An 11035-nucleotide genomic window follows, 5' to 3' on the forward strand; every position below is an offset into this window, starting at 1 on the left:
GTGAGGATTTCAAAGAAAAATGCTTGGTGCCTACAGTGAAACATGGTGGTGGCAGTGTCCTTATGTGGGGCTGTATGAGTGCTGCTGGTGTTGGGGAGCTGCATTTCATTGATGGTATCATGAACTCAACAATGTACTGCTCTATACTGAAGGAGAAGATGCTGCCATCACTCCGTGCACTTGGTTGTCGTGCACTTTTCCAACACGACAATGATCCAAAACACACATCTAAAGCTACTGTTGCATTTCTGAAGAAGAACAGGGTGAAGGTGATTGAATGGCCAAGTATGTCTCCTGATCTGAACCCAATCGAACACCTGTGGGGAATTCTGAAGCGACAAGTTGAGCATCACTCTCCATCCAGCATCCAGGCTCTAAAAGAGGTTATTCTTGAGGAATAGAAAAAGATAGATGTTGCAATATGTTGCCAACTTGTTCATTCCATGCCTAGAAGACTTGGTGCTGTCCTTAAAAATCACGGTGCTCATACAAAATACTTTTTGTTGCGGGGTGTATTCATTTTTGCTTCAACCAATTTGAGTAAAACTGAAGATTTTGTGATCTAAGTTAGATTATTAACCTTAATTTCATGTTATGGAGTTAAATAAGTGTTCAATAAAACTCAGCCTTGTGAAAACTCTGGAAATTGTTCTTTTGTTCATTGAGCTACTGATTAAATTCGTACTTTTTAAAGGGGGTGTACTCATTTATGCTGAGCACTGTATATATATATTGTAATGGTTTATAGTGTGAGACTACATTCAGGAAAATCATATATAAAATCTGTATTCTGTCATCAACCAGCCTGTCAACGTATTTTAACCAATATGTCAAAAGTTCATTAGTAGATACACACTCTATAGGCTGATAATTTGTCACCACTTTTCTTTCACTTAATTTAAATAGTCCAGGTTATAGCTCTATATATAGTAGCTCATACACTGACTATCAACAATTTCAATTCCATTCATGTGGACATTATAACATGTTGGAAAATAATAAATAATAAATGCCAGTTGTCATGTGGTTGAGAATCAGAAGTTAGGTTGCTTTGACAGTCTATAGGTAGTTTGCAGTGTGTCTACTTTGGACTATTTAAATAACATGTTACCAAATGAGTTTGCGTTTTGCATATTTGTGTTTCCAAGCAACCATCTGTACATTTCCCACACAATGTGTATTACAAAGGTGTCGCTGTAATCTCTGTACATGTGTAGAAATATATGAACTTTTGTCTCTTGAGCCACTTTTTCCTCACTTTCTATGCACTTTTACATATTAGATCATTCTCTATATGCAAAGTCATATAATCGTACAAAGGTGTCTCATGAGGATTCTTTCATGCTGATTATCCTGGAATGTTACAATTTAAGGCCTGTATATTTTCTCTTCTCTATTCAAGTTTGTCAAGAAGCTAATATAATATAAAAAAAAACTATTATAATCTAATAATTAGTGTTTGATTAAGTAAAAAGTTTAAGGCTATACAATTTTGCACAGTGTGAATAGCACAATTATTGTGCACATTCCAGTAAGAGATATTTGCTATATTTTTATAGACCTTATGCTCGCATTACAAGCTTTTTTTTATTTTATTTTATTTATTTTTGCCTACTTTGTTGAAACAGTATGAGGAAGACACACATGGGTGTGATGGTCAGGTGTTCACAAACTTTTAGCCATATAGTGTATTATTAGACTTATATGATGTTGAGAGTCAGCTATAAGTCGCAGTGAATGATCCATTACTATAGAAATGATAACTTTATTAGAATGAGGGAATTAACATAGACCTCTGATTTGCTTTAAAGTCAACACTACCTAACAAGTGTGTGGATTCCTCCAGAAAAGGTTAAGTTCAATTCTAATTTATGTCACACTTTTAAGGTTTTCATTTGACTCACCTTCATATATTAATGAAGTATATTACAAAATAGGAGAAACAAAAACGTGTAAGGTTTGTAAAGTGAAAGTAATATACAGTGATATGGTGCATTTATATAATAAATGAGGTCAGTAAATGATTGACATCATTTATTATAGCACCATAAACACAATGCATGTATTTTACTCAAAGTAGCACTTTATTAGCAGTGATGGTCTGGTTTATCCAGGAATGGAGCTCAGTAACAAGGGCATAGACTCCAGGTGTGGAGGTGCTACATCTACTGCTGCCCCAGGAGACAATACCAACCAGGGTCCAGGCTCCAGACGTTTTACACACCAGAGGGCCACCAGAGTCACCCTGAAACACACACGTACACAAATATCTACTGTTAGCAAAGGTAAAGAAGAAAAGTGCGATCAGAACAACAGACCAGAGGATTGTACCATGCAGGGGGAGATGCCAGATGCTCCAGCGCAAATCATCGTTTTAGTAATCATAGCACCCCAGTAACGCTTGCACTCATCGTTGGTCAGTAGAGGCAGAGACACCTGCTGGAGAACAGGAGAAGTCCCAGGAGCTGGAACAGGAAATAGAACAAAAAGCAAGTTTAGAACAGGATTGGCACAATAATTAAAAAAAAAAAAAACCTAAAGAACTCACCATTATGTCTGGTCAGACCCCATCCTGTGGTCACACACGTCATTCTACCTGCGAAATTATCACTGGTCTCAGCCACACACACAGGAGACACGTGAGCATTGAGTTGGGCAGGGGATGCGAGTTTAATCAGAACGATGTCATAGCCGAGGGAGACGGAACTAAACATGGGGTGTTTAAAAACCTGATCCGGGATAGAAGTTCAGAGTGAACAGGGATACAAGAGACAAGTGACAGTAAAAAAGAACAGTAAAGTAGTCCTGGCACTACAAGTGAAAATGGTGATTTTGCTTCCTATTGCTTTTCCTTTGAGATTTTATTTTAGATGTTTTCCATTTATAATGTTCATAATATCAGAGTATGTAAAAAAAAAACAAAAAAAAGAAATTGACAGTTATTGATATAAATCATTTCAATAATTTAAATCAATATTTTTGTACTTTTATACTACGCATAACATTGTTGTATTTTTGTTGTTGTTTTTCAGGTAGATTTCAGCTATTCTGACAATTAATTTCAGTCAAATATTACTGTAAAATTTATTACCTAAAACATAATGTTCTATAGTCCAGTTCTATGTATAGACTTTTTCTTAGATAAATCAGTGATTTGAAATGAAAAATTCATTGTTTCCCAGGATTCTGTTCATTAAAGGTGTTATGTTTCACTGTCATTTCTGAAAAATTACCCATTTTGTATTCCAAGACAAGAATAAGTCATTTTTATTCATCTTCAAAGGAAGTACATTAACATCATTCACATGCTAGTTCATAAGATTTAAAGCTGGACTTTGACGAAAAGATTTTCTTAACATCTTCAGTAGTTTTGACTTGAAGTGACATTTTATCCATAAAACTATAACAAAATTTGCACTTGCCGTATATCTTTTTAAGTAATCCCTTTAATATAACAATCCTTTTGTGAAAAAATGCATTAGTGGGGAAAAAACCAATTTAGCATGTATTTATATACAGTATCTATTTCCTCATTTGCATATTTCAATACAGTTTACAGTTAATATATCTCTAATTCTTTATTCTCTATTTTTAGAATAAAGAATTCAATTTTAGAATTATTTTATATTTTAGATATTTTTTAGAATTCTATATTTTTAGGGCAAAAAAATCTATTTAGAATTATTTTAGGTTTATGTTTTTAGATTTTTATCTAGATTTTTTTTATCTAGAGTTCTAGATTTTTAGAATATCTTTGTTTTTTTCTGATTTTGCAGAATCCTATATATTTAGAATAAAGAAATCTATTTTAGAAATATTTTATATTTTTAGGGTTTTTTAAAGTTTTTTTTAGAATTCTACATTTTTAGAATAAATAAATCTATTTTAGAATTACTTTAGTTTATTTTAGACTTTTTGGCTTTTTTAGAATTCTATATTTTTAGAATAAATAAATCTATTTTAGAATTACTTTAGTTTATTTTAGACTTTTTGGCTTTTTTAGAATTCTATATTTTTAGAATAAACAATTTTATTTTAGATTTTTAGACTTTTTCTTTTTTTTCCATTTTTTTTTTTTTTAGAATTTAGAATTGTTATTTAGAGAATGATATTTGCGTTCATTGTTAACAAACTAAAACGAGTGCTTATATTTTTAAAGTGAACACCTTGTCGATTCTTAAGACCTGGATGTCCTCAGTATCAGCAGAATGATTATGCTCTCCCAGGACCACATGATGGGAAGTCCTGCATTGCAAATGAAATTTAATTAAAGCTCATACATGCAAGGTCAAACTTGTATTATGCTTCAGTACAGTGTGACCCACATGCTGCATAAGAGCTGTAATCATCCCAACCAGCTGGTAAATTATATTCATTTGTATGTACAAGATTTAATATAAGAACCACAGTGGGACCAGTCTATAGACTAAAGTTGTTGTTTTTTTTCTTAAAAACAAGATTCACAACCTTACACATGTAAGCTTACCGGACATTGCAGTGGGCAGCAGATAAAACCCACCATTCATTAATCAGAGAGCCGCCACAGAAGTGGAAACCAGTCGCACCCTGCATTATACAGTAAATATTCTTCTTAAAGATGATCATGCACAACATGATGATAATAGCTTTGCAACAATAATGTAGTACTCATGATTCCACCTCTCAAGCAAGCCATAATGGAAAGCTCCTTATGAAATAACATTATGCTATAGTGGTAAACATGATGATATAATAATAGAGATGACACAATGTCACTTTTTCTTTTCTGAAACCGATACTCATACTGAAACTTCAGTCAATACCAATCCAATTATTATTATTATTATTATTTTTAAACCTACTATGCTTTAAAATGATTTATTTTAACTGAAACACAAAAAAAAAAAATACAGGAAAATATACATAGTTAAAAATACAACTTACAGAAAACCGCAGCTTTCACACAAAATCACTTACTTTAGAAAACATATAATAATAAATTATAAAATATGAATATAATAAAAGACAATCATAACAAAAATAATACAATCAATTCTCTTTATACAGTCTACAGTATATAAACATTTCCAAAAAAAAAAAAATCTTTTCCAAATCCAATTCCAATCTTTTCTGGTCCATTACAGCATCGCCTCAAATTTTTTTTTTATTTTTATTTATTTTTTTTTGCTGTTATTGGTCCAGATACCAATCCTGGGTATCAGATTGGTGCCATCTCGCATATGCACATATATCAGACGTAATAGACTTCACACACTTTTTAAAAGTCTGAGGAAATCCTGGCAAATCTTTGACTTTAGGTAAAAAAAAAAAGTATAAAATCCAAAATAGTGAAATATTGCAAAAAAAGTGAATTTAATAAGACGTATATTTTGGATTTTATTTTTGAAGTTTTTTTGAAGTACTTTTAGATATTTCATTGGATTTATTGGTCTAGTTCAACAAAATGCAGCCATTTTATGCTTGATAAATCTTTGAATGTTTGACTGATTTCTTGGAATTCTTTTTTGAAGACAATAAAATATAGTAAAATAACTCGTACTACCTGCAGAGATACTTGCCAGGGCCAGGAATGAGGCACTGCCTCCACACCGTTCACAATCCTGGAGTAGCTGCTGATGACTGGAGGAATGGCAGGAACCCCACAGCCTGAGGATGAAAAATGCTTGACAAATCACTTCATACTTTCTATCCTGATTGATATATTTATATCTATACCTATACCTATATCTATATCCATATATCTATATAGTGATAGATGGGTATATTTAGATATATTTTATTAAAGCTTCTATCAAAGACTTCACTCAACCTTAATCATTTAATCAAATTGGGAGAAACACGCCAGATATAACTTTCGACTATGAGCTGTAACACTGCGTAAGCAATTAAATTCCAAATTAATTTTAGCTTGATAGTTTATGACCCATACCTGTAAAAGAAATATATTCTTATAAGTAATATTACCTACAGAGATGTATCTTACCATAGACTGTGCTAATGAAGGCAAGGCAGGACAGAATCCACAGAGAATTCATATTTGCAGCTTGCAGAATTGCAGCAGGTCTGACTCTCTTATACGCACTTATAACAAACCCCCTCATTTATATATTTCACTGAGTAAGTGTGTGTGCAAATTATTTTAGTGTGGGCTTGGCATTTTAGGTGAGATTGTAGTAAGAAAGGTCTATCTGTCTATCTATGAATAAGGCTTTCACAAAAATGTCAAATATTAACAACATATCAGTTTGATTTACCTTGGAATTCAAGATAAACCTGAAGGTAAAGGTTCAGGTATGACTTTGTGCTTTGTTTTGCTGCTGATCTTTGTTTTGAGTAATGTGCAGTATGGTCTGTATCATTTCTTTGTCCTGCTATAGCAGTTATTGTGAATAACTTACCAAACAGAAGAGATTAGCAAAAAGAGCCAACATCAGACCATGCCAAGGTCTGAGTCTAACATGCTAAATGTGACACATGGGCAGAAAATCAAAGTATCAAAGAAAATAAAACACATTTTTAAATATAGTAGTTTTGAATGTAAAATAGTAGTAGAAAGTACAGTAGTACAGAAGCATTATCATCTTTAATACCATACAAAATACCGTTTATCTGTGCAATATTTTTATAAATTTTATATAATTTTATATAATTTTATTTCTTTTATTATTCCTAAGGGTGCATATATAGTTATAGTTTTAACTTTTCTTTCTTTCTTCCTTCCTTTTCTTTCTTCCTGCACTTTAACTGTCTGTGAGCTGCTGTGATAAGTGAATTTCCCTACTGTGGGATCAGTAAAGTTTATCTTATCTTATCTTATCTTATCTTATCTTATCTTATCTTATCAGTGAGATTTATATACAGGAAGTTAAAGCCATTATATGTACTATATCTTTAACAAGCAGGGACCACTTTTTAACATCTTATTTCACTTGCCAGTTTCTGTATGCTTGCTTTGTATTATAGCCAAAATCCATGTTTTGTTCTGGTAATTGAAGGAATACATGAAATACAGTGGATATATGGTAGGGTTTAGATCTAGACACCTCCCCACTTCCACCTCCATCTTCCCCTCACACTTTCTGACACGCTGAATATATAAATGCTGCAGCATGCGCTTTACGGCACTATACCAAGTCACAAAAACAGCTAATTTGCACATTATATTAATTAGCACAATATCTCACCTCATGTAAATAAGACCAAAGCCATCACTGTTATTTGCTTGATAGTTTTATATTTCCTGTTTGAATACATATTATATGTTGCTCCAAAGCTGCACTGTACAAAAAATTATTATCTATCCTTTATTTAATTTTTTTATTTTTTATTTGGATGGTCATTTAAATGTTTCTGGGGGTTCATCTAAAAGATCATCTAAAATGATCAAGTTTTCCCGTTTGCTTTCTCTTTGTTTGAACAGTCCAGGAATCATGGAGGATACTGTCACGTATTAGTATATCCCAATTTTTTTTAAATAATTTTATATTTTTATTGCTTCACACTGGTGATATAGTAGACCTGTTCATTAGAATCCTGAGTTTTTTTTGCTTTTGACCAATATCTAGCTATTGTATTATTATAAGAAGTATATCATAGGATAATTTCTTTACTAAAGTCCACTTTTTTATTTTTATTATTTTTCTTTTCATACAAATAACCTGAACATAATCTTTCTAATAAATATGAATTCAATAAAACTGCACTGACTCCAGCAGTCCTCTGATTTGTCAGAAGGAAAAGGAAAATGTGTGATCATGATGGGGTATCAGATCCTTGAGTAATTCTGGATTAGATCATCTTCCATCTCAAGTTATTACTAGGAGAATTTTTCCATCCTTAAAAACTGCCCCTAAAACAAACCTGCAATGTCACACTTGTCCCAAATGGAGGCACTAGTTGTCCATGTCGCTTCTGATAAATCGCATACAGGCTGTGAATGTGTCCCATGTGCATAATTTATAGCTGGCTTAAAGTATTTATATTCCTTGTCTTGTACATGTGAATGTTTTCTGGGTATGTTTAACCTCTAATTGGCATTTATGTTAAGTCATATCAATTCGGGCAAGAGGTTAAATTAAATCAATGCATTAAACTCTAGATGTGAAATTTCATTACAGATCAGGCACAACATTCAGCCCCAGGCCTCTCGTGCATTTAATACCCACACATCATAAAACAAATCCAAACATCACAGCCTACAGGCCAACAGCAAATGACACCAATAAACTGTTCCCAGTGAGGTGCTGTTAGCAAAGCAAAGAAGAGAATGATTAGCCTCTCTGCTGAGATGGCATTATGAGGCCATCAGGTTGTTTGTGAAATGTGCTGTCACTGGCATACATAAGTGTCACTAGCACTAAATCAACCTGTTTCACTCGAGTAATTCTAAACCCTGGGGTCCTCGAGTCCTCTAAACAAGATAGAAATCCGAATCAGGGATTTCCATGACAACAGCCTTGTTCTCATTTAATGGTGTAGAGCTTTGAGTGGTCACTTGTTGCTCCCAATGAAGTCTGAAGTAGACCGAGGGCCAGAAGATATGAATTGATGCATATAATACAAAACAAGCAGCACTTTAATTCCCTGTGTGATCCTATTCAATCCTCTCAACACACAACATAGGAACAGAAGTCAGTTTCTGTTTGTGTATGACGCTCCTGAATGAGGACTATAGACCAATGTAACAGTGATGCAAGTGTGCCGGTTTCATTCATTTTATTTTATGTAACTACATGTATTATATTTAATACAAGGATTTTTCTCTTCACTCCTCTGGACACAATGCATTGTAGAGCTTGACATTTTCTCTGCAGCTGGCAAAACCTGATCCAGCAGAACAGATATTAGTCAAGCGCTTCATAAGTTGGATCAGGTGTATTGGAGTAAACTTCATACTGTGCATGGCAGTGTGCCATCAGCACTGGAACTGAGTTCCACCTGAGTTACTTCGTTCAGCTGCAAAACATTAAAGTTTAAGTCAGGAGGTTGCAAACTTTAGGACTCACTTTAGTGTAAATCCCCCTTTGTATTATTACAGATAAATATGACAAACATGTACCATTGTGTTTATATACTGGAACTGTTAGAACTTTCATTCATGCATTTTCACCCATAGAATAAAAAGGTTTTGGATTTTAATTATTTATATCACATAAAACAGATTTTTCCTAGGTTTATTAACACCAGACACATATTCCTCACTCTCAGGGCTATATCCATTCCTATTCAATTCACTCTATTAAATAATTCACAGTAGTTACTGAATATACGCTTTATGACAAGTAACTGAATTAAGGTCTGGGAGTAAAATGGTTACAAGTTGCAATTCAATAAAAATGGATAATAATTATACTACTGTGATGGACTGCTGTCCTATCTAAGGTGAATTCTCCCACCTTGTGGTCAGTGTTCCCAGGATAAGCTCCAGATCCAATTCATCGCTAACCACTGTAAATTACTTACTGAAGATGAATGAATGAACAAATAATTACATTTGCTTGTAATGCTGACTTTCGTATTTTCTGTTTAAGAAGAACTATTATACAGTATTATGTAATACAAAGAGAAAATTTTAAACAATGGAACATCTTAGCAATTTAACCCCCCTTCCCACACTACCCCACTCCACCCAAACACACAGGATTAGAGTTAAAAGGGGGAAAAAAACTACATGTATTTCTAGTGATGCTCAAAATCAGGACAAAATGGAGTTAAGATACATTAAGAGACACAATGAATTGTTAAACCAAGAGACCGTTAAGGGCTGTTATGATTTAACATTATATATAGACATGAATATTTCCAGAATTACAATAACAATGCTTAAGCCCACTTTAAGAACTACAGGTTTAAAACACTTGCTATTTCCCTGAGCCTCTGTCTCTTTGTTCAATGTGGATCACCAAATAAAAAATACCCTTTCTCTACCATTTTTATTTGAATGTTCATTGTATACAAGCTCATGCTCAGACTCCAGCTGACTGGAATTGAATGTTCCAGATGGAATGACTACAATCAAATTCAACTCACAGTCCGAGTCTATTTTCATGCTGCCTAACACTAAATCACATGGCTTATGTCAATCCAGGGTTTCTGCTTGCTGGGATTTAGGTCACACTTGCCTGTTGATCAAGTGCTATTGATGATCTTACCAGCGAACTCACAAAACATCTAGACCAAACCATTTCTGCAATTCCTCTGTAGTCAGCTTTTAATGAATAAACCCTTATTAGTGTCAATAAAAACAGCTTTTATTTCTTTGGACCTGAGACTTTATTTCCTGTTGACTTATTGAGCTTGTTGACACACATTGACTGTGTGTGTTTGACAGTGTGAACGTTCTTTAAGAAGCCTCTAATTAAATTATGGAGCAGCATGAGTTACCATCACTCATCACCACGCTCGCTCACTCGCTCGCTCCCTCCCTCCCTTTTAATTATACAGATCATGAGAGGACGTGTGCCACGGCTGCTTCACACACAAACAGTAGAGTGGCACAACCTCAAAATGTAAAACCTTTTCTCTATCTCTCTCTCTCTTTCTGTCTGTACCGACAATGAGGTTCTCTCATGTCACATGTACACTACTTCAAATTAAATATTTCATTCGATTCAAAATAATAATAATAAAAAAACACCTGCTGCTCAAGGATGAGACTTGTTTTTGATGAGGGTTTTCCTTATTACTGTTTTGTTGTTGAATTGGTCATTCATTATTCATTCATTATTCATTCATTATTCACAGGGTACTTAAGCTACCAGCAAACATCCCTCTAATTCTGTTTTGTTGCAAATTACTAGAATTTACATTGCTGTACATCTCAGAATTTCACAGTGAATCATGAGGAAAAATTGATTCGCTTGGATTATTTGTTCCCTAGCCCTTCATCAGTGTCAGTTTCTTTAAACATATGGATATGTTTGGATACATGTTTTTGGTTGAAGCACTGGGTTGTGGATAAAAATCCCAGCACTGCTGCTTCACCTCATTACAACACACACTTCCATCAGTATACTATATCAGTGTCACTGCTGTA

General features: G+C 33.7%; 1 protein-coding gene across 1 annotated transcript; it reads right to left on the reverse strand.

Annotated features, from left to right (window-relative positions):
* Positions 1-908: 908 nt before the first annotated feature.
* LOC113540809 (chymotrypsinogen 2-like) lies at positions 909-6074 on the reverse strand. Its single transcript, XM_026937405.3, has 7 exons — positions 5984-6074; positions 5543-5646; positions 4487-4566; positions 4167-4245; positions 2549-2729; positions 2332-2465; positions 909-2245 (listed from the first exon to the last, which is right to left on the reverse strand). Exons 1-7 carry the CDS (start codon positions 6033-6035, stop codon positions 2072-2074), a joined length of 804 nt encoding a protein of 267 aa, XP_026793206.2. The 5' UTR covers positions 6036-6074; the 3' UTR covers positions 909-2071.
* Between the last annotated feature and the right edge of the window lie 4961 nt (positions 6075-11035).

Source organism: Pangasianodon hypophthalmus, chromosome 25 (genome assembly GCF_027358585.1).
Source record: "Pangasianodon hypophthalmus isolate fPanHyp1 chromosome 25, fPanHyp1.pri, whole genome shotgun sequence".
NCBI classification, from domain to species: domain Eukaryota; kingdom Metazoa; phylum Chordata; class Actinopteri; order Siluriformes; family Pangasiidae; genus Pangasianodon; species Pangasianodon hypophthalmus.

Excerpts from the sequence above, each read along its gene's own strand:
- LOC113540809 (XM_026937405.3), bottom strand. The coding sequence starts at position 6,035 with ATGAATTCTCTGTGGATTCTGTCCTGCCTTGCCTTCATTAGCACAGTC. Across the intron at positions 5,647-5,983 it reads CTTCATTAGCACAGTCTATG|GCTGTGGGGTTCCTGCCATT; the intron begins GTAAGATACATC and ends TTTCATCCTCAG. Across the intron at positions 2,466-2,548 it reads GGGTCTGACCAGACATAATG|CTCCTGGGACTTCTCCTGTT; the intron begins GTGAGTTCTTTA and ends TTCCTGTTCCAG.